The sequence below is a fragment of the Labrus bergylta genome, chromosome 24 (assembly GCF_963930695.1).
Source record: "Labrus bergylta chromosome 24, fLabBer1.1, whole genome shotgun sequence".
NCBI classification, from domain to species: Eukaryota; Metazoa; Chordata; class Actinopteri; order Labriformes; family Labridae; genus Labrus; species Labrus bergylta.
In genome coordinates this window covers 4514731-4536356 of record NC_089218.1, presented here as the reverse complement: position 1 = coordinate 4536356, position 21626 = coordinate 4514731, and the positions used below count along the sequence as shown (strand labels likewise).

Below are 21626 nucleotides of genomic sequence, written 5' to 3'. Positions count from 1 at the left end.
AAAATGCTGTGCCGTGACATGTTTCCAACTGAAACGAGATACAACCAATCACAAGGTAGAAGGTGGGACATATCGTTGAGACTAAGTTGATTGACTCGTTAGCTTTGAGGCTTTTCAATTGGTAAAAAATTAGCAAACACTGCTGAGTGCAGGACATTTGAGTCATTTTACAGGAAGAGAAAATACACTTATTGTGACGTAAAAACAGCTGATAAATTAACATGTAACTCATGACCGCTGGATTAAAACTTGGAAGAAAATATTTTTCCTTTCATTGGGACTTTTAAATATATTTTTTTAAACAAGATACAGTATTTTTGTTGTGATTATTGTGTGGTCAACTTTACATAAATGATTACAGGGAGGGGTTTTGGGAGGTGTGTCCTTAAGGTGATGATGTCACAACTGGAGGAGGGGCCGGTGTGGCAGCAGGATGCTCTTTTTTTAATAATAGAAGCACGTTGTTTTTGAGTGTTATGGCCGGTTTTTTGTCTTTTTTTTTTTTTTTTAAGGCAAGCGAAACAAACGTCGTGGGTAGGGTTATTTGTTGTTTCATTCCACCGTTCTTTCACTTACTTGAGGGTCGTTTTGTAACCTGTTAGGCTACAGGAAGTGTTTGGTAAAACTCCAGGCGAGGACCGAACATAGTGTGCTCCCCCTCCACAAATTTGGATCGCGGCGCTGCACCGGCCAGCAGCAGCAGCAGCAGCAGCAGCAGCTCCAACACAGAGCTTGCCCGGAACAAACCATTTCCTCACCCGCGGGGGGTGGGGGGGGTGGTCGCGGTGCAGAGACCCAACAGGAAACGCAGAGGTAGGAAGTGTAAATGTCAAGTTCTGTGCCATTGATCATACGACAAACCTGGCGAAGCTTTGTATTGAGGCACATTGTATTGACGTTTGGTTTTAATTAAAGAGCAATGCGAGACTTAACCCCCGCCTGTGCTGATGAGCTTCCTCCTGTTAGCTGAATGTTACCATGAAGGTGTTACATATGTATCCTTCATAGCAGACATAACGGAGCCCATGAGGTGCTACATTGTAATTCTCCTACTCATTTTACCATCATTTCATTGTCTTTAGGGGGTAAGGGAGAGGTAGGGGCTTTGTTGTGCTCGTTATAACGGCATATTGTGGACACATGGCACAGCAGGGGACAATGTGGAGGTAAAGGAATAGTTCATTCAGGTCGGGTCACGTGCTTGGCAACAAGGCAAACACGGTTCTTCAGAAATCAAGCTGCAAGGTTTTGTTTTTTTTTTGTTTTTTTCTATGCACCCTAAAGGTAATGCTGCTAAAACCTGCGTCTGGTATCCACTTACAAGGTAAAGAAACAAGAAGTAAACAAGCTGTCTAAACGTGTGTTGTTCTGAATACACCATAAACAATACCCCCGTGAAACCACATTAAATGACACCATTGTTGTTAAGTTCTCCATGTAGTATATTTAAAGTGTGTTGGACTTTATAAAGGTCATTTTTAGGACTTACACCCCAGGCGTCATTGTTTTCCTTTCTTCTCCATATTGTGGTTTCTGAATGAGTTTAACTTCCACTCCAAAAGTTATCAGCTGTCAGTTTTGCTTTTGGAAAATGGGGCCAATGAAGTATGTCCAATAAAAGTGCCTTTTATTTTGAAAGGGACAGACTCGGACCCTTTGCATCTCACAGGCAGCGTCACTGAGAAAGGATGAAAAATGTTTGTTTTTTTTCTTAAAGTGAGGTTGCTTTATTCATCCAGAAACAGACACGGGAGTTGCTGGTCTACTGTTTGATTTGTTGTTTCAAATGGTAAACGATCCAGGGTTGTGGCGGATCAACAACTCCTGTTTTCTGCAGTGACACGTGATGCTCTCACGTTGGGTAAACAGAGCATTAGTGTTGTCAGACAGTTTGAGGAACAATTTTGCCTGTGACAAAAAACGAGAAGCGGTTTCAGCGGCTGTGCGTTCACTGAACGCGTCTTTTCACCAAGAGTAGGTGGCAGGCAATTCGACAGCTGCGGCTCAAGCAATCTACTCAAAACTGTTTGGTACCGAGGAGTCGTGAAGAACCCTTCGTGGTAGAGTTGGTCTTCCCTCAACCAGAAGGTTCGATCCCCAGACACTTATCCTTAAATTGCTGTGTATGAGTGGGATTACATAAAACTGATGGACACTTGACATAGCAGCCTCTGCCTTCAGTGTGTGAATGTCCAGGTGTGACCTGCGCGATTCAAGCTCAAGTCCTTTTACTATTTGGAGGCTTTAGTCCTCCAGACAGGCGGCCTGGGTTTGAATCCCCACTCTCTCTCTCTCTCTCACCTGACTTCTGACTCTATCCAATGTCCTGTCATTCTAGTAAAGGCATGAAAAGAAAAATAAACACCAGAAGCATCAAATGTGGATATTTTTGCCATGTAAAATGAATCTGGTCATGATTATCTTCCTGAAATCAACTTAATTTGAGGTACTTGGAGTAAACACACATACATGCTATTTATAACTTTGTACTCCAGAGTTTGCATAATGGTCAACAGGGAAGTGTCTTTTCATGAATCAGTACTGTGAGAGAAATAGTCCACTGACGAATCCAACAGCCGAGTCCTTGAGCGTGCTGTGAGCACTGATAACGGACACACACCCTCGCACGTCCATCCTTGAGACACACACACACACACACACATCAGATAAGTGAGGTTACCAAACCAACCGTTAGAAAAGTCCACCCAAATTTTGTTTTTTGCTGCCGGCTGCAAGGATGTGAGTCAATCTGGCTTCCTTCACGTTTACCATTTGTCTGTATTTTCTGGAGCGCTTGTACATGTTTGTTTACGCTCTGTTGTTTGTTTGTTTTTTCCCTGTCCTTCTTTCTTCAGGGGTGTTTTTGTGTCTCTGCCAGATCCAGTCATGGCCGACAAAATACCGCCAGAGCAGGAAAACCCGCTGCTCCAACATAAGGGCCTACCCAATGGGAAAGAAGGCACCAAAGACGGGCTGCAGGCGAGGGGCGAGTGGGCCAGCAAGGCGGAGTTTCTCCTGGCCGTCGCGGGGCAGATCATCGGGTTGGGCAACGTCTGGAGGTTTCCTTACCTGTGCTACAAGAATGGAGGAGGTAAGGCATGAGGGATAGAGGAGGAGGAGGGGGGGGGGAGTTAGAGCTAAAAGGTTTTCTGATGGTTTTCCTCGACCTCCCGTCTTTATTTTCTATCTTCCATTTCTGTTTCCTTCCAAGAGCTAAAGATGACATTTTCAAGATGTTTGAGAGAGCTAAGAATGCATGCCTTTTTGTATTTTCACACCTCCTGACTGTGAAGACATGGATAAAAAAAAAAGCCTCAGAAATGTCCCCGTTATACAGATTTCTAAGGGTTAATATTCAGATAAGTTCATATGTCTAACTATTTAAGGGTTCATTTTTGGGTATTTCTTTGTTTAAGGGGTGAAAGTGTAATGTGCTTGTTGAAACCAGTGGTAACAGTATCCACCCCCCCCCCCCCCTTGTGTGTCCAGGTGTGTTCTTTGTACCCTACCTGTTGTTCCTGGTGTTGTGTGGCATCCCCCTCTTCCTCCTGGAGACCTCTCTGGGACAGTACACGAGCCTGGGAGGAGTCAGCGCCTGGAGGACTATCTGCCCGTTGTTTGGAGGTGCGCTTATCTAAACACATCACCAGTTTGCTATTGTAAGCTGCAGTGTGTACACTGTGTTGTAATGACTATTATGTCTTTTAGTTTGATTTACATTCAGACTTCTGTCTCACATAATCACTCAATTGTTTTCACACTTTTCCTACCTTGCTTGGTTTGTGTACTTTCTGTTATTTGCTGCACAAGCAGGTTTTTAATCAGCGTTAACCATGTGAAATGGCATTTATGCAATTTACACGCTCTCAGAGAGGATGCACCGCAAACTCCACAAGTCCTTGAATGCATCGACTGTGATCAGACGCCTCCGAGCGTTTTAACCCCCTGATGCAGGCATGGAGGGACATTCCTTCATCACATGGTGATACTATGTTATCTTCTGCAACAATAAGGCTTTGTAAACGGTTACATAGATTTTTGTGGATGCTGCAGGATAAACTACCACTACAATTTACATTAATGTTAAAGAATGTATTTGCTTCTATGTTAAGGTGAGGCTGTATGAATATTCACACATTATCTCAAGACAATCAAACACTCATTCCCCCTCCCACGTCTTGTTGCCATTAAATTCTTGACAAAAGCAGAAATGAATATATTTCTTAGGTCATTTTCGAAATCACTTCTATTGGGAAATAAAGAGGATATGCTGTTGACATACCAAAGAACTGCATCGTGATGTGATGACTGATGGGATGGAAAATTTGAGATTTTAGCCCAAATGAAGCCTCTTTTGTAAGCAAGATGTTAAAGGTCACACATCCTGCAAAATACTCTTACACCACTAGTTTGTGTCCCTATAGTCCATCTACAAATGAGAGAAGTCCTTCCTCCGTCTTTTCCCTGCTCCATTTTTCAGAAAACGTGTGCTCAAACTGAGAAGTTCCCTTTGTGACATCATTAAGGGCAGTAGGCCCTCCCCCAGGTGGGTGACACTCCCACAGCTAGGAATTAGTTCTGCCCTCTGAGTCCGCCTTCTCACCGTAAACAATTGGACATGGTGAGCTACATCCCCTTCCAGAGAGGGGGCGTGGTCAGACACAGCTCATTTGCATATTTAAAGCTACAGGCACAGAAACAGCCTGTTCTGAGCAAGGCTGAAATAGAGGGGTTTATCGGCATGATCAAATACAGGATCAGAGTGGATTTAGAACAAGACACTTCACAGACTTGCGACATTGGGAGCTCTGAGACTTATTTACACTTGTTGAAAAGGAGGAGAATATGTGACCTATAAAGAACGTGAAAAAATTAAGATGCAAGTAACATTATATATTTTGCAAAGCAAATGAATTAAGCTCTAACACACATCGACAGCTGCACAGTAATAATTGGCTCCAATGCTATGGTAGCACGACTTGATGCTCGCCAACATCTGTCAGTGTCTCTCACTTTATTGTTTCCCCCTCTGTCTCCACCATCTCTTTTCATTTTCACTGTCTCCTTTTCCTCGAATTTTCCCCCCTAATCTTTCGCCGCACTGGCGCTAATGTTCAAAGCATTCCTGCGTCCACATCAATACAAACCCTTATGAACAATCTGTCTGCGATTGGAAAAATTGGCATGCCGTGCCAGCCGCATGCGTGTGCAGATCATATTCAGTCTTAGCTTTCTGATGTATCAAAACAACTCGAAGGTGACATGCGAGCCAGTGAAACACCCAATTCAAGTTGTTAGACTTGGTTTCACGGTTGCCTGCAATCCAAACGCAGCGTCACAGAACATGCCGTGACCAGTTTGATGTCATTAAGAGACATAAAACACTGTGTAAAGATATTGAGGCTTAACACATGATACATCTGGAATTCTAAGGGAATCTGGCTTTCACGAGTAAACATTACAAGGTTGGAATGCATTAAAGTGTGAGGAAATGTTCACTGTCTTTAACAGCTACCACGTGTTCACAGTTTATTTTGGATATCAGCTGGACTGTTCGTATAGAAAGTCAACAAGAGGAAATGCTTATTGGTGGATAAATGATAAGAATGCATGAGCAGCAGTAAATGTCCATTCTGCTCTGACATGGACCAACATCCTGAGTATGATTCTTATTGGCTGACTGAGCTGTGATTGGTAAATGGAAAGTGCTGTGGCTCAGTGGAAGAGCCACCAATTGGAAGGTCGGCAGTTTGATCCCTGGCTGATGCAGTCAACATGTCGAAAGTGAACGTGGGCAACAACCCGAACCCCAAGACATTGGTCCATTAACCATTCGAAAAACTACGTTTTAACATGATATGGCAACACAAAACATCACATAAGCCAAACCATTCATTGTATTATATATTCCTTAATCACATCTTTGGTGCGAGACATCTTTGGTTACTTCCTTGAAACTCAACCTTACAGGGTTTTCCCCTCGTGGTCTATCTTGCAGACTTCAAAACAAAATCTGACCTCCAGGACATTTCAGTCTCTTGTTTTGGAGACTCTGATTGTATCACATGAGCTCCAACTTGTCAATAAACACTCGTCTTCTATTTGAAAAGTATGTGACAGTTTTCATGTCTACAGAACAGTGAGTGCAATTGTTTCAAGGAACAAAACGTTGACTTAACGGCCTCGTAAAAAAGAGCAGCACTGGAGCCGATTCAGTGTTTCCGGAATGATCCTTCGAGGGCTTTTTTTTTTTTTTTTTTGCCTTCATTGCACGTAACACAACTCGGTGTAACCTCGCAGCCATCTCCTCAAAGCGAATGTAACTCTGAGAAAAGTTCTCCAAGCAGATTCTAGTTTCTCTTCCTTGCAGTGCGGCTCGCAACGCTTAGTAACCATGGAGACGGAGAAGGCTTTGAAGAGTTCAGAATGTTCCTGTGAAACGAATTACTGTTCAATTCAGAGCTCTTAAAGCAGGCCTTGGCGTTCTTTTCTTTTTCTACCATCGAAATGACAAAAATGTAGAGGGTGCTTCAGTGCTGCTGGGTCCATATGGCCTGCAGATGCACACGCTCCAGTGTTATGTTGGCAGCTACTAATGTGACGGCCATGTGTTTGGAGCACGAGGACAACCTCTGCAGACACAGGCCCCGCTGCAAACATGCGTTTGTCCACAGACACAAACAAACCCGACGCTTCTGCAGGAATTCCTCGCTCGTCGGCACATTTCATTTACCGTCATTAGATGGAGGCCTGAATTTCATTAGAGGAGACCACAATCAGCGACTCTGTCTGCTTTCTGAACCCACTCAAGGCGTCATGAGAGTGTCATTCACTCTTAACGAAGACAAACAGGATGTGGGCTGCAAATCGAGGGCCTCAGTGAAAGCATTCTTTCATTTGAAACTGGAGTATAAAAGAATAACTGTGTGTGGAAGGCTTTGACGCTGAGCAGCTTTTGTAAGTCATCTCAACCTGTATCTTCTTCTACTCCCCCCCCCGCAGGTCTGGGCTACGCGAGCCAGGTGATGATCCTGCATGGCTGTGTGTACTACATCGTCATCCTGGCCTGGGCGCTCTTCTACCTGAGCTACAGCTTCCAGGCGGAGCTGCCGTGGTCGCACTGCAACAACACGTGGAACACGGGTCAGTACGGCCTCAGCTGTTAACTGAGAGAGCACAGATGATTCATCGTGGCTGAATCTTTTCTGTGAGGTTTCAAGCGAAATATAAAAATGTTTTTTGCCACTTCCTGTTCTGTTGGAGTCACATAAGATGATGAGAATTCTTTTACGACTCTCTGACATTTAAGACTGGAATCAGCTGATTCATCGAGAAGTACTCAACAGATAAAATGATGACCTCGTCTTTAAAAATGTAGAATCTGCACACGAGGGTCTGGATTTCCAGCTTGGGAAGAGTTCTGGTTTCTTTTTGTGGTGTATTTTGTAGTCTGAGCTGCATTGACCAATCAGCAGGCTTTGTTGTGTGCACCATCGAAAAGTCTGTATAGACAGCAGCAAACACAAGCCACTAGCCACAAACCGCCTTGACGCCGTTTCCTCATAGACCTTTTTAGAATCTGACTTTTTTGTTGCACTACCTGAAGACTTGACCCCTCCGTGTGTGTGTGTGTGTGTGTGTGTGTGTGTGTGTGTGTGTGTTTGTTTGTGTGTGTGTGTGTTCTCCTGCAGAGTCGTGTTTCCTCTTTGACCAACTCAACAAGACGACCAATGTGACCAGCCTGCCTGAGAACGCCACCTCGCCTGTCATGGAGTTCTGGGAGTGAGTGTCTCCTTAAAGGCTTCTCAGTCGTAGATTTGTGTGTCCCTGTCGTGCATTAACGTGTGTGTGTGTGTGTGTGTGTGTGTTCCAGGCGGGAGGTGCTCCGCCTCTCTGACAGTTTGGACGAGCTGGGTCCGATCAGCTGGAAGCTGGCTCTGTGTCTGGCGGTCGTCTGGCTCGTTTGTTACTTCTGCGTCTGGAAGGGAGTCAAGTCCACCGGAAAGGTGAGCAGAAAGCTCTGCAGCGTCATCGTCCCTGCAGGAGGTCGAGTGCGTTTACCTCCACGCCGGTGCTATTACAGCATCAGGGCCGTCTCGTGGTTTTGTTCTCTGAAACAGCAGCAGGGTCACAGGAGGCTGATTACATCATATCAGTGCAACAATGAGAAACATTTCATCACAGATGTATTCCTCTCAGCCTTCTTAGTTATCACGTTGCTCCAGATACAGTCACTTCTTACACATCTGCTGGAGTTACTTTAATCTGAACCGAGAGTGAGCAGCAGACGAGGGCAAGCGTGACTCGAGGGACAAAGGTCTGTACGTCACGACTTTCACCGTCGGCTGAGAGCTCAACAGACGGTACCAGAAGAGCTACACGGCTGCACAGAAACTGCAGAATTCACAATAAAAATCGTCATGCAGGAAGACAGTTTGAACCTTTTTTTTTCTCGCTGGGAGATCTCCAAAGTCACACCTTTTTTAGGAATAATGCAGAATTCAAAATGTGATTCCACATCAGTGACCCAGAGAGGAGGGAAATGAAGGACGCCGGTCGTCTTCTTTATTTGGTTTGAAAATGTCACTGCTTACATTTTCTCTTTCTTGTTTGCTTTGTCACTTCCACCATCCGTCAACAGCTCCAAAGAATTTTTTTTCCAGGGTTTCCCTCTTTTAGCATCTTCGCTCTGTCCGAGGACGTCACAGACTTTCTCTGTCCCTGTTTCCATCCTGACCACATCCCCCGCTTTCCTGTCGCTGTGTACATTCTAGGTGGTGTACCTGACAGCCACCTTCCCGTACGCCATGCTGTTTGTGCTGCTGGTGCGCGGTGCCACGCTGCCCGGAGCCATGCAGGGAATCATCTACTACCTCAAACCCAACCACACCCGTCTGGCAGACCCACAGGTAGAAACACACACACATACGCACAGGTTGGATGTATTTAAAAAGTGTCTGATGGAGTCTACAGAAGTTCTTCCAGTCTGAGGGTAAAGCAGCTCACACAGGTAGAGGGCTCAACCTGCCAGGTGAGGTTTGTTAATGTCATGTTTCTGCAGCTTTGTTCTCCAGTGAAGAGACACAAAGAGTCACAACACACTGAACAAATAACTACAGCAGTGGCGCACACAAAAAAAATCTTGGCTTTAGCTCATCTTTATCGGGAATAAACCACACCTGATGCTTTCTGAAAAGTCAAAATGACCCTAAAACCACATGTGACCCTCAATCTAAAGTAAAGTGCAATGCTTTTTTTTTTATGAAACAAGTGCTGTTTGTCTCGGGATGAATTTTTTTTGTGCAGGAAAATGAAAAAGTATTTAGAATTTCCCAAAACTGAATTAAGGTACGATACACTTCATTGTCCTTGTAGGAACATGTGTCTTCATCTCATTTAGCCGACTCGACAGTCGTGACAACAATAACAAGCCCCTGTTGTCTCGCCCTCCTCTCTGTCTCTCTCTCTCTCTCTCTCTCTCTTTTTGTTTTTCCCACAGGTATGGATGGATGCAGGTACCCAGATTTTTTTCTCGTACGGGATCTGTTTGGGAAGTCTCACAGTGCTGGGCAGTTACAACAAATACAACAATGACTGCTATAAGTGAGACACTTTTGCGATGCATGAAACACACAAACAGCTACTTTCACCCCTACTCACTGAAAGTTAGGATGTAGGCTCCCCTCTGGTCAGACTTCCACAAGGAATGGCTGGAATGGACAGAGAAAATACACTGATGCAGCCACACCTTTTAGAGAAAGCCCTCGCTGCCATGTTTCCCCACAGACACACACTGAAAGAGCCAGGCACTTAAACTCCAGACTGGTATTTACAGTTTCAGACCAGAGCTCTTCAAAACAAGGACAGAAACCTGGACTCTGTTGTGTGCCACTTTCACTAAACACTCTTTTTTTTTTTTTTTGTGTGACACTTCTCCTGCCAAGTGTTCCTTGATGTTTTTGTAGTGCTAAACTGTCTTTGCTCCTCCAGGGACTCTTTCCTCCTGTGCCTCCTGAACAGCGGCACCAGCTTCCTGGCAGGTTTTGCCATCTTCTCGGTGCTGGGCTTCATGGCTGAGGAGCAGGGCGTGGACATAGCCACCGTGGCCGAGTCAGGTGAGACAGGAAAAGAGGGGTGGAAGGAGTCATAATCCCAAGCAGGAGTGATGAGGTCTTGTTTCAGAGCGGGGTTGTTTCGTATCTGTGCAAGATAAGCGGAATCATTTTGCATGTATTCCTCTTGTTTACGTCATCCATTTTTGACTTCCTGTTTTGCATTTCCTCTCAGGTCCCGGCCTCGCCTTCATCGCCTACCCGAGAGCCGTCGCCATGATGCCTTTCCCTCAACTGTGGGCCGTGTGCTTCTTCCTCATGATCATCATGTTAGGGCTGGACACACAGGTTGAAAACACACACACACACACACACACAGTCTGACATTGAGTCTTCTTTTTGTGTGTTGTGGCGCAAAACTGAGCCCGCCCTCTTTTCACCGCCAACAGTTTGTGAGTCTGGAGGCCCTGATGACGTCAGTGGCGGACCTGTACCCTCACCTGATCCGACGAGGACACCGCCGGGAGCTGCTGCTGATGTTCGTCTGCATCGTCTGCTTCCTGGTCGGGCTGGTCATGGTCACGCCGGTACGTCGCATTCAGGGTCGCGTTTAGTGACGTTCACACGCTCGCTTTACGACGTGGTTAACGGGCTTTTCTTCTACTTGCAGGGAGGTCTGTATGTGTTCCAGATCTACGACCATTTCTCCTGCAGCGGAGCCAGCCTGCTGCTTCTCTCCATCTTTCAGTCCCTCGCCATCGGCTGGGTCTATGGTAAGAACCTCAGCTCACCTCCTCTCCTGTCCTCTTCTCCCCATTCCTCTTCTCCTCATTCCTCCTTTTCTTGCCGTATCTTCTTCCCCTATCTCCTTGTTTCCTTCTATCCTTCAAGTTTCTATCCTCTTCTCTTTCTTCTCTCGCCCTTTTTGATCATCTAACCTTTATCACTCTCCTCTCCTCTTATCTCCTCTCCTTTTTCTCTTCCTTTACTCTCTCCTCTATGTCATGTTTCTCTTTCCTCCTCATTTCTCTTTTCCAATTTTCCCATTTCTTTCATTTTCTTCTCCTCTCTTTTTCTTTCTTCTTCTCATCTCATTTTTTCCTCTTCCCTCTTCTCTCCTTCCTTCCTCACTTTTCCTTACCTCTCCTTCCCTCTCTTCTTATCTCCCTATGTCTCCTCTTTTCTACGCTCCGACCACTTTCATCATTAGCTTTCGTTCTTCTTTCTTTTTTTTTTTACCCTGAATCACATCGATCCTTTAATCTAGAACTCATTATAAAGAGTATGTTGAAAATATGCCGCCATTATTCCACGTCTGAATTTAATTAAAATCAGTCGGAGTTCAATAAGTCTCACAGCAGGAATCTGCAAAATCAGAAAATAAAACGTAGGAACACTGCCAATAGTTACCGCTCCGTTTTAACCCTCCACTAATGAAAGTAGTCCCCAGAATCTGATAAACACACACAGTCGCCGGTCCACTTCCTCCCCTCTTTCTGCATTCCAGCGCGAGGCAGTAGACAGTATATTAACGTGGCTGCAGCTACCCACTGTTGTAAGAAGACTGGCTCGTAGCCAGGCCCCTGTCCGTCTCCTCCGGGGGCCCTAAATCAGCCCCCGGGGCCCCGTCGCCTCTCAGTCTGGCGTCCCCAGGGAGCCCCTATCCCCGCCAGACCTGGGGCCTCATAGCATTAAGAAAAACATTGTTTGTTTAAGAGCGATATGGTACCTGCACCAGGTAGTAGGTGCTAGCTCGTTCAGCCAATTGACCGTAAACACAGGTTAGCTAACAGGACGCTTGTGAGTTTTCTTTTAGACAATCTATCAATCTGTGTTTCTATTTCTATCTAGGTCATGCAGAGTTGTCGTCATGATCCCTGGAAAGTTCGATTATGACAACAAATACTGCGGCGCAGTTACCACCAACTCTCTCAGCGGACAGTCATTTTTTCATGTTTGTAAATTAGACAATGAGCCTGATTTGCGTTGAAGGGGGACAGTTTTGCCTGGACTGCATGTTAGCTCATTTAATTATACTGAGTGTATAATTGTATCTGTTTTGATCCCAGGTTTTACAGTGTGTGCGTGTTCTGTTTCTCATAACCCCGTATTAGTGCAAAATTGCATCACTCTGCCTCTGTTGCACGCTCAACATTTACTCTAATTTTTGGGTGAATTCCGATCCGTGAAGTTCCAACTCCCCACCTCTGGACACTTGGTAGAGATGTAAGACCAAGATAATGTTTTGAAAAGTCAGTCTGAGCAGTAACAAAGAAGTGTGTGTGTGAATATGAATACCAACGAAGCCTGTTTTCTATGGCTCTCTCAGCAGTAGGTGAGCGGAGCAGCAGACTTGAGGAGAGGTTTTTTTGTTTTGTTTTGTTTTTCTTGAACTGGGTAACAGCGGTCAGGACTCCAGTCCACCTCTCCTGCCCCTTTTAATGACTGTGAAGTACTCCAGCATTCACTGCTGCTGCTGGTTTACGCCGCCCTGAAGGACTTTCTCCTCTGCTTAGACTCTGTTGCTTCAAAAAAAGAATACCTTCCTTTACTTGATGATTCATAAAAATGTGAAAACTTGTGCACTGTGTTGCTCTTATTTGAAATATAATAAGAGATTTGTATATGCATGGACTGTATTTCAAAATGCTCTAAACAACTACTGATAATAAACACACCTACAACTAGTGGCAAACAGTAGACAATACTCTGTTCAGTTAAATAATTGTTTTATCCAAAAGCCTTTTTCCACAGCCTTCCTCTGTGGCAAAAAAAAAAGAGAAAGAATTCAAACCAAAGTGGGCCAAGCCAGTCCTAAACCAAACCCTACACTTCAAACCAAACCTCAACCACCTTTTGCCAAACTTGTTCTTGTTTCGTCCCACAGGAGCCGAGCGCTTCAGTGACAACATCAGGGACATGACGGGCTACAACCCCCTGCCCGTCTTCAGAGTGTGCTGGAAATACTTGACCCCAGCTGTGTGCACTGTGAGTATCCCCTCCCCGTTGGCCTGCTTTCACACTGCTTTCACACTGCTGTTATGAAATAGTATACACATACACTCATGCCTGGGATGTCTTACAAATTCCTCAGTTTGCCTGTAAATAAGAAGTCTTGATCCCGGGACGTATAAGATGTCTGTCTGTGTCGAAATACTCCAAGAGGTTAGCAACACTAGATTTAAAGGGAAAGTTCTACATTTGCCAAGGGACGGCTGTGGCTCAGAGGTAGAGACAGTCCTGTAGGTCGGGGGTTCAATCCCCAGCTCCTGCAGCCACATGTCCAATGTGTCCTTGGGCAAGACACTGAACCCCAAGTGGCTCCTGCTGCTTCAGCGGTGGGGTATAAATGTGTGTGAATGGGATTAGTTACTTCTTACATATCAGCTTCTGTCATCAGTGTGTGAATGTGCTGGTGTGACCTGCAGTTAAAAGTTCTTTGACTCGTCAGAAGACTTGAAAAGCGCTCTACAAGCTCAAGTCCACCTTCCACAACAGCTAGCATGACGTGGCTATGTACTTGTTAGCCTCCCAGACAAAAACTTTTGCTAAGTTCTTTGTAAAAAAAAAAAAAAAAAACAATCTATTATCTGTAAACTAATGTAGGATCAGTTGGCGAGAGAAAAATGTCCTGGATTCAATTTGTTGGGTTACAGACCAAAAAAGGGCGGAACGCGTTGACCAATTGCAACCCAATGCACAGTCTGACGTTGTTGCATGTACAAAAAGCGGTCACTATTGGCATGGAGCATGTACATTGGCTACACCAAAGCTTGAAGTACCTGCCATCACCCCAAGAGGTGAAGTGGTCACCAGACAATTGCAGATGGGTACCTCGATTGAACAAGATGAAAGGTGGATTAAGCTCCTTGTGCTCAGCTCACTGACTGCCGGATTCACCTTTGCATTAACCATGACGGTATCCATCCTGACAACATTGAGCCCAACTGAATATGGTACCATTGCATCAGCCTGATCAACGTCCGTCCAAAGCCATCGTGTTGTGATTTCCTATTTGCAAAGTGACCCAGTCCTACCCCGTTCTGTCCCCTGGCAGGCCACCTTTATGTTTTCACTGGTGCATTGGTCTCCTTTAAAATTGGGGAAAGGTTTGGTCGCTCCGGCCTGGGCCAGCACGCTCGGCTGGATCCTCACACTTTCCTCCGTCTCCCTGCTTCCCATGTGGGCCATCTTCGCTCTTGCCACCACCCCGGGGACTCTGGCAGAGGTATTATTAAACTCGCTTTTTTTTTTAACCAATCAAATTGAATGTTTCAAATTCTGTTCGTTAAGATGTCATCTCACTGTGACTTGTTTGCTCCCCCCAGCGGTTCCAAATTCTGTGCAGCCCCGCCAAACAGTTACCACTGTCCCTCCGGCACTTCCCCTCCAACAACTCGTCGCTGCCCTACAGCTCTGCACTGCCGCTGACTGACAAGCCAAAGGAGCCGATCACAGACATCATCCAGGACCGCATGACCTGATGATGGTCGGTGACAATGAACCGTTGGTCAGCCAATCAGGTGTGGCCAAGGGGAGGGTCGAGGTTAGCCACTGGGTCGCGATTCAGCAGCTGGAACCTCGTCAAAGGGAGCGTCTTAACGGAAGTGAGAAGATCTTACGACTGCAGCGTTGTTTGCCTGAGGACATCTTTGCAGCCATCGGTATCCCACAATCCACTGCACAGTGATCCACTCTTAAATGAAACATTTGGCCGATTGCCGTCGACACACTAAGGTGATTTCTGGATGTTTTGTATGAAGATGTTGACCAATGAGAGAAACAGCAGGTTTCTTAACTGATCATTGAAGATGTTGCACACATCAACCAAAAACATGGCGACATTTCCTGCTGGCTTTCAAACTCAAATACCAAAATATGCATTAGCCTGTTGCTCAACTTTACAATCCTCACCTGAATGCACTCTGGTTTTGCTGCCTTTGGAGGTTAGACTGCATGATTCTGGGAGAAGCAATAAGTCCAGTTCAAACCTCCAGAGCTCAAAACAGGATCTTTTGTGAGGGTCCGGTCCTGAGTCGAGACACAGCTTGCTTTAAGACGTGCCCCCCCCCCCCCCCCCTGTTACTGGCTACCAGACTTTGTTCTTCTCCTCGATCTCAACCACCTCAACTGCTTATAATCTATTTTATTTACTAACTGAATCACTGTACATGTGGACCATTAAATCACTGCGCCTATAGCCATCCAGCATTACGAAGAAACCTTCCACTTTACTCTCTATGAGAGGTCACCGCTTGTGTTTGCACGCATTCTTAGCTCTGACTCTCCTGTGTCATCTGAAGTGGCTCTTGTGTTTTTTATACCGGGATCTGTCTGGTCTCATTCTGCCTTTTATTTGTTTCTTACCCCTCTCTGGTTTGAATGCTTCATAACATGCCTTACACCCAGACCAAGTGGTGCCCAAAAACAACCGTTTACAGCCAATATGAATGAAGCACTTCACTCGACGTCTTGGTCCAAACTGACAGAATCAGTGTCACATATCCATCCCTCCAAAAAAAATAGGCAGGAGAGATTTTTTTACTTCTGTTTTTAAAGTTATTTTATTTTTTGGTTTTAAGCTAAGGAAGGGGATGAGGGCCACATGGAAAGAGATCCTCCATTTGTATTTATTTTTAAATCAAACTTTACATTCTTACTGACTTCTGAGAATAAAGCTGGAGATCTACTGACTCTACCTTTAAAAACAAAGTACTCCGTTTTAAATCAGAATATTGAGTTCAGCCTTAAGATCCTGAGAATAAAGTTGGACATCAGAGATTTATGTGGATAATCTAACATTTAAATTGCAATTTTACTTTTAAGTTTGATATCAAAATTGGATTTTACATTCTGGGAGAACGTTGCAGCTCTGAGTTAAGACTTTTCAATCTGACGTCAGTGTTCAAAATCTGTGAATTTGGTCCCTGAAAAAAAGATTTCTTAGACCTACAAGTTTGATTTTGGGGTTTTAAGTCCAAATTCTGAGTTTACAGTTGAACATCAGAGAATAAAAAAACATATTTTTAATTAGATCAGAATTCAGAGGATAAACTAGGAATCTGAGCGACAGGTGGAGCTGGACACACCTCACCGACGACCTACGATCTCCTTGGTGTGTCGGTGCCTTTAAAGTTGGGGAGCTCAGATTAAAGATGGAATTATGACTCTTAATTTACAACCCAAATACCTTTCTCATGTGGCACTTGTCCTTTTTTTTTCTCCGTGAAAAACGCACAAAATTCCAGTGCAGTTTCTGCCAAACCAAAGGCAAAACTTGCACATCTATGCACTGTACCAAAAAAAAAAACAACGATCACTAATCTAGTTGGGAAATCATGCAATCGTCTAATCTGAACTGATTCAGATTAGAGGCTAATTCTGTGGGGTTAATTCAATATGAAAATGTTGCTGCTGCTGTGTTGATAATATCAACACAGCAAATCCTTTTTTTTATTCTATGCCCAAAATATTTAACTTACAATATTTAAATAGGTTTTTACGAGCTGCAAAGTAGCGCTGCCGCTCCTGGAGGTTACAGCGTGTTGAACTGTAACATGGCGGTAATATGCAGTGGGACTTTGGAGTGGCAAATACAGAAATCAGCTGTAAGTAGTGAGGGGATGTTAATATTCTTTAAAGCGAATGCAGTATGTAAATGTCAAGAATGATTACAGCTTTTGTAGAATTATGTCACGATTGTTCAGTTTTTTTTGCCTTCGTTAGCCTTCTGATGCAGAACGACATCAAGGGTTTTACAATGAACACATATGTTGAATGAAAATGACGTCTCTATACCATATACTACTTCAAAACCATTTGCCTTATCTTGGTAGGCAAAATCACTTCAAGTCAATATGCTGGTTTCCATGTATCATTCAGAGTAAAGATGTTTCAACACGGTGCAGTATTGGGGCCAAATCCGGGGGGAAAAAAATCGGGATATTTGAACGATAAGATCCTAAAGTTCTGAAAATAAAACCGTACGAGAAGAAAGTCATAATTTATGTGAATAAAATTCTAAGAGTCGACATATCATGAGAATAAAGTGGTAATTTAGTGAATAATGTTGTACAATGAATATAAGAAAGTCGTAATTTTTCCTGCAAAGTCATAAGAGAAAAGTCGTAATACAACGACAATTAAGTCCTATTTTACGTCAAACAGCAAAGTATAAAGTCCTTAAATAACGCAATAAACTTGTAAATTACATGCAAATAGTCGTAAGAGAATAAAGTTGTAATATGACAAAGTTCTACTTGAGAGTTAAGTTGTGAAAAATGGCTTTCTTAATTTACGTGAAAAAATTGCAAGTCCTAATGTAACAACGATAAAATTGTAATTTACGTGAAAATAAAAACATATATATTGTATAAAGAATAACATAATATAATGACAATAAAGTTGTATTTATGTGAACAAAGTCGTAAGAGAAATCGTGATTAGACAGTCGTAATTGACGTTAAAATAGTTGCAAGAGAACAAAGTCGTACTATGAGGACGATAAAGTCGTAAGTTACGTGAATAAAGTCACGAGAGAATGAGGTCATCACGAAAGTCGGAAATTCCGCGATTAAGTTGAAGGACAAAAAAGTCGTCAAAGCAAAAATACAGTTGTAATTTACGATAAATCTAATGACGATAAAGTAAAAATTTACGGGGACATAGTCGTAAGAGAATAAAGTCCTAATATAATGACAAAAAGTCGTTAATTTGAATAAAGTCGTTGGAGAAGTCATGACAACAAGACGTTTGTACTTCATGTTAAAATAGTTGCAAGAGGGAAAAAACGTACAATAATGACGATAAAGTTTTGAGAGAATTAGTTCATCATGAAAAGACAATAAAGTTGTTAATTATGTACATATAGTTGCAAGACAACAACGTTTTTTTTCTGTCATATGGCCCCAATAATTCATCGTCTTTAGAACGATTGATTCAGCCTTTTCTGCTGTCATCACCATGCCGTCTTTTCAGAGTCTCTTAACGGGTTTCTCCATTTATTTACTGTACTGAAAGTCAAGGACAGATTGTTCTCTTGCGAAAACTTGTTTAAAAATCTGAAAAAAAAAAAAAAAAGGAGGGGGCGATTACTTCTTGATTGAGTGATGTGTTACAGACGTTTAAAGATAAATTAGCTCCTCATGCAGACTTGAAACTGCTGTTTTAACTTTGCAGGTTTTTTGAGTGAAATTGTTTTTAAAGAATGCTCCAGAGATTCAATTAACGGGACGCAAAAACCCATCCGCTATATTTATACAAGTCTTTAATTTCCTTGACATTGATCTTAGTGTTATCATCTCTGTTTACAGGTGTATAGATGTGCCTCTTTATTCAAATACAGCCTTCTTTTGTATGTGTATTATTATTTTTAAATGAATATATGTATACCTTGTGGATAAGAGTTTGTGTTTATTTCTTGCAACAAAAGGGTGAGAAGCTTTGTGAGTGTATGTGTGTATCTGTGATCACCTGGGAGATGTTGCTCTCTCTTCCCTGGCGCCATGCCAACAGATGCTTTGACCACACCTGGTTTCTATGAAGAGAGAGAGAGAGAGAGGAAATGAAGGAAGGATGCACAAGCGCTCCCATCAGCCATTCAACCATCACAAAAACAAGCGCTAGTGATTGCCGTTTGAAGCGTTTTCATCCTGATGGGAATTACTGGTTTAACATCCATGAAGGGATAGAAGAGGAGGAGAGGATGGAGTGTGTGTGTGTGTGTGAAGAGGAGGAGAGTGAGTCGAGCGCCCGAGGGTGGGGGGGGGGGGAAATTGTGACACCACCACTTAGATAGAGCCTGGCGGTTATGTAAAAAGCTTTGCTTGTCAATTAACCGTATTGGATTCCCCCTCCCAGCCGTGGTAGGAAGTGGGCTGGCCCGGCGCACACACGTGGCTCGGCACGCGGGGTCCGACTTGTTTTGGTGACGCTCGATACTGTATGCAGCCTGCTTTTGCACGTGTGATCCGGGTTACTGTGTAAGTGTGTGTGTGTGTGTGTGTGTGGGTAATGGGGGCGGTTTGTGTCCATATGGTTGCTTTGGCACACATCTTGCTTTCAGATGACGGGGATTAAAAATGATCCAATGGCGCTACTCAGAGTGTGTGAGATGCAAAGAGGAGGGGGGGGGGGGGATGGACGGGGGACAGTGTGGGAGCCAAAGTGGGCTTGTGTGTGGGTCATTTCAGCATTCATAGAAGCTGCGGAAAGTAGTCTTTTTTTTTTTTTTTGCTCAGGCTCGGTGCCACAAGTTTGCAGCTGCAATACACGGCCCCACATGTATTCATAATCATTTTTGTGTACAGACAACCCAACATACTGCAGTCAAGACTTTTGTTTTGGGGGAGGGGGGGACTTCTGTCTGTTCCTGATTGAAGCACAGACAAACACAAGGAGACGAGGTCCGTCTTAACATCCCGCTGTGCTGATCAAACATCCTCTCCCACACACATCTCTGCTTCGCTGTCTTTATGGGGACGTCGAGTAATACACTTGACAGTTGGGTGTAAAGGAAGGAGCAGGCGGCAGCAGGGTGGGGGGGCGGCTGGAGACGAGACTCGAGGACAGAGAGAAAGAGAGTCGGCTGGTGGGGGTGGAAGGTTGGTTGCATAACAAGTTGGGTGATTTGGACGGGAGCTCGATACTGAATCTACTCTATCGGTCACTGTGTTGAAATATGGAAGACGTGGGACACTTTAATTTTCAGGTGCAGGACCGTAGGAGAGATTTTAGAAGTATTCAGGTGACCCCACCCCTTCAGAACATTTTGTACAGAAACACATTGCCAAATTGTTCCCTAAATGTTGAATCTGTGTTTAGTTATACTTTCTGTAAATGTGTTATTCCCACATTAGATTTCCGTTAGCTTGAAAATGGTCCAGTTGAAATGCTACGTTAGCTTTAGCTCCAGCTTCGTTTTTTTAAGATATTTTTTCTTTTTAGGCTTATTCAAATGCAGAGTGCATTACTCAAAGATCCTACACAATTTCTTCCCAAATTCTTGATTCATTTTGAAACGTAAAAACGTAAAAAAGTGATTTTTTTTTTTTTTTCTCCACCTTGGATGCATTTTCCGTTAGCTTAAAGCTAGTCATATTTAATATTCTACGTTAGCTGTACCTCTGTCATCATTCTCATTTGACGCGGCGTGTTTAACGCACAGTATTTTTGCAATCTTTTGATTCACTGCTCAGTTATTTCTAATGTTGATGTGATTTTCCTCCATTAAAAGCGTTTTTTTCGTTAGCTCAAAGCTAGTCCAAATTAAAAGCAGCATTTACTTTATCTCGGTCATCTTTCTCTTGAAGCTCATTGAAATGCAGTGTGCCGTTTTTATTCACTATCTGCTTGTACTTTTAAGTGATTTCCTACATTGGATTCATTGACGTTCGCTCAACGGGAGTCATATTTTCATGCTGCGTTAGCTTTAGCTCTCATAATTCTCAGGCTTTATTCAAATAGAGCACATCCTCAGTGTGTGTTTTTTTTTTTTCATGTGTGGATCGAACCACGCTGGGATTTGACAGGAAAAGAGGAGGGGGGGCGGCGGCGAGGCTTACTATGGCAGCACAGCGTGTTCCGTGTTTTGGCCGTGCTTCCGCCCACCGCCTGGCATCGTCGCACCACCCACGGTCATGTTGAAGGGGCTTTTGGATTAGCTCGCCGCTTAAGGAGCGTCGGCATGGCATCTCGCCGCTTGACGCAAGGAAGTTGAAATGTAATGACCTCAAATTAAAAAAAAATTAAAAATGACAGAGCCCCACCGCATGGCATGCAGACGGAAAACATCGAGCGGTATTTGCGCGGCTGTGTGTGCAAAGCTAATAGCTGTTAGGTGACTCAGCAAACGAGCAGTGATGGAATTTTTAAGAGTTTCAAGAAAAGCCACTCTGCCCATCGGAGTGTTTGCATGGCTAAATCCCTCTCAGCACACAAGTATGACATCCCATTGGCACCACCACACACGCCTCCCTTAAGGTACAATAAATATTCAAGACAGCTCCCATGGCAGGTCCAGGCCTTGTCACACACCTGCAGGCTCACACACACACACACACTTTGTTCTTTACCCGCTCAAGTGGTAGCAGCAGCATTACAGCTTCTGCTGTATGCATGCTCACAGATTTCCTCCATCTCCTCCGCCTGCTGCTGACACGCCATTAAATGTTTCACACGGGAACGCAGAGTTCCCACAACTCTTATTCGGCGGGGGGAAATGGTGGCCATAAATTATCTAGCTTGCTGAAAAACTCTCCAGTCAAATCCTGTCGGACCTTCAATTATTAAAAAGAGTCAAAGTGGTGAAAGTGTAAAAATAACTGGTCTTTAATGGAGATGTGTTCCAGTTAAGATTAATGGTGTTGGTCCTGGGAGCGACAGCGCAAGGCTGTTCAGGAAAAATTTCCGTCTGATGAAACATAAGGAGGGGTCACTAAAGAGGAAGATTGCATAAGCTGGATCCAGCATGGCAGGTTCAAAGTAAGAAGTCTGAGAGTGAATCAGGGACTCTATATACAGATGGTCAATGCCAAAATACCCCAGTGACGAGAGCTGACATATTACGCATTTTGA

The 21626-nt window shown here is 44.0% G+C and overlaps 1 protein-coding gene across 2 annotated transcripts; it reads left to right on the top strand.

Annotated features, from left to right (window-relative positions):
- Window positions 1-867: 867 nt before the first annotated feature.
- On the top strand, window positions 868-18447 carry LOC110000844 (sodium- and chloride-dependent GABA transporter 2). 2 transcript variants are annotated; one of them, XM_065952277.1, is made up of 15 exons: window positions 887-1324; window positions 2856-3091; window positions 3490-3624; window positions 7003-7143; window positions 7692-7782; window positions 7874-8006; window positions 8775-8909; window positions 9500-9603; window positions 9991-10115; window positions 10288-10400; window positions 10502-10639; window positions 10723-10825; window positions 12940-13040; window positions 14110-14280; window positions 14381-18447. In XM_065952277.1, the coding sequence occupies exons 1-15, from the start codon at window positions 1272-1274 to the stop codon at window positions 14534-14536; spliced, it is 1935 nt and encodes a 644-aa protein (XP_065808349.1). In that variant the 5' UTR covers window positions 887-1271; the 3' UTR covers window positions 14537-18447. The 2 variants fall into 2 exon arrangements, with proteins under 2 accessions (XP_065808350.1, XP_065808349.1); XM_065952278.1 differs by lacking the exons at window positions 12940-13040; window positions 14110-14280; window positions 14381-18447 and adding an exon at window positions 11904-12919 and having other exon boundaries at window positions 868-1324.
- The last annotated feature ends 3179 nt before the right edge of the window (window positions 18448-21626 follow it).

Excerpts from the sequence above, each read along its gene's own strand:
- LOC110000844 (XM_065952277.1), top strand. The coding sequence starts at position 1,272 with ATGCACCCTAAAGGTAATGCTGCTAAAACCTGCGTCTGGTATCCACTT. Across the intron at positions 1,325-2,855 it reads GTCTGGTATCCACTTACAAG|GGGTGTTTTTGTGTCTCTGC; the intron begins GTAAAGAAACAA and ends TTCTTTCTTCAG. Across the intron at positions 7,144-7,691 it reads CAACAACACGTGGAACACGG|AGTCGTGTTTCCTCTTTGAC; the intron begins GTCAGTACGGCC and ends GTTCTCCTGCAG.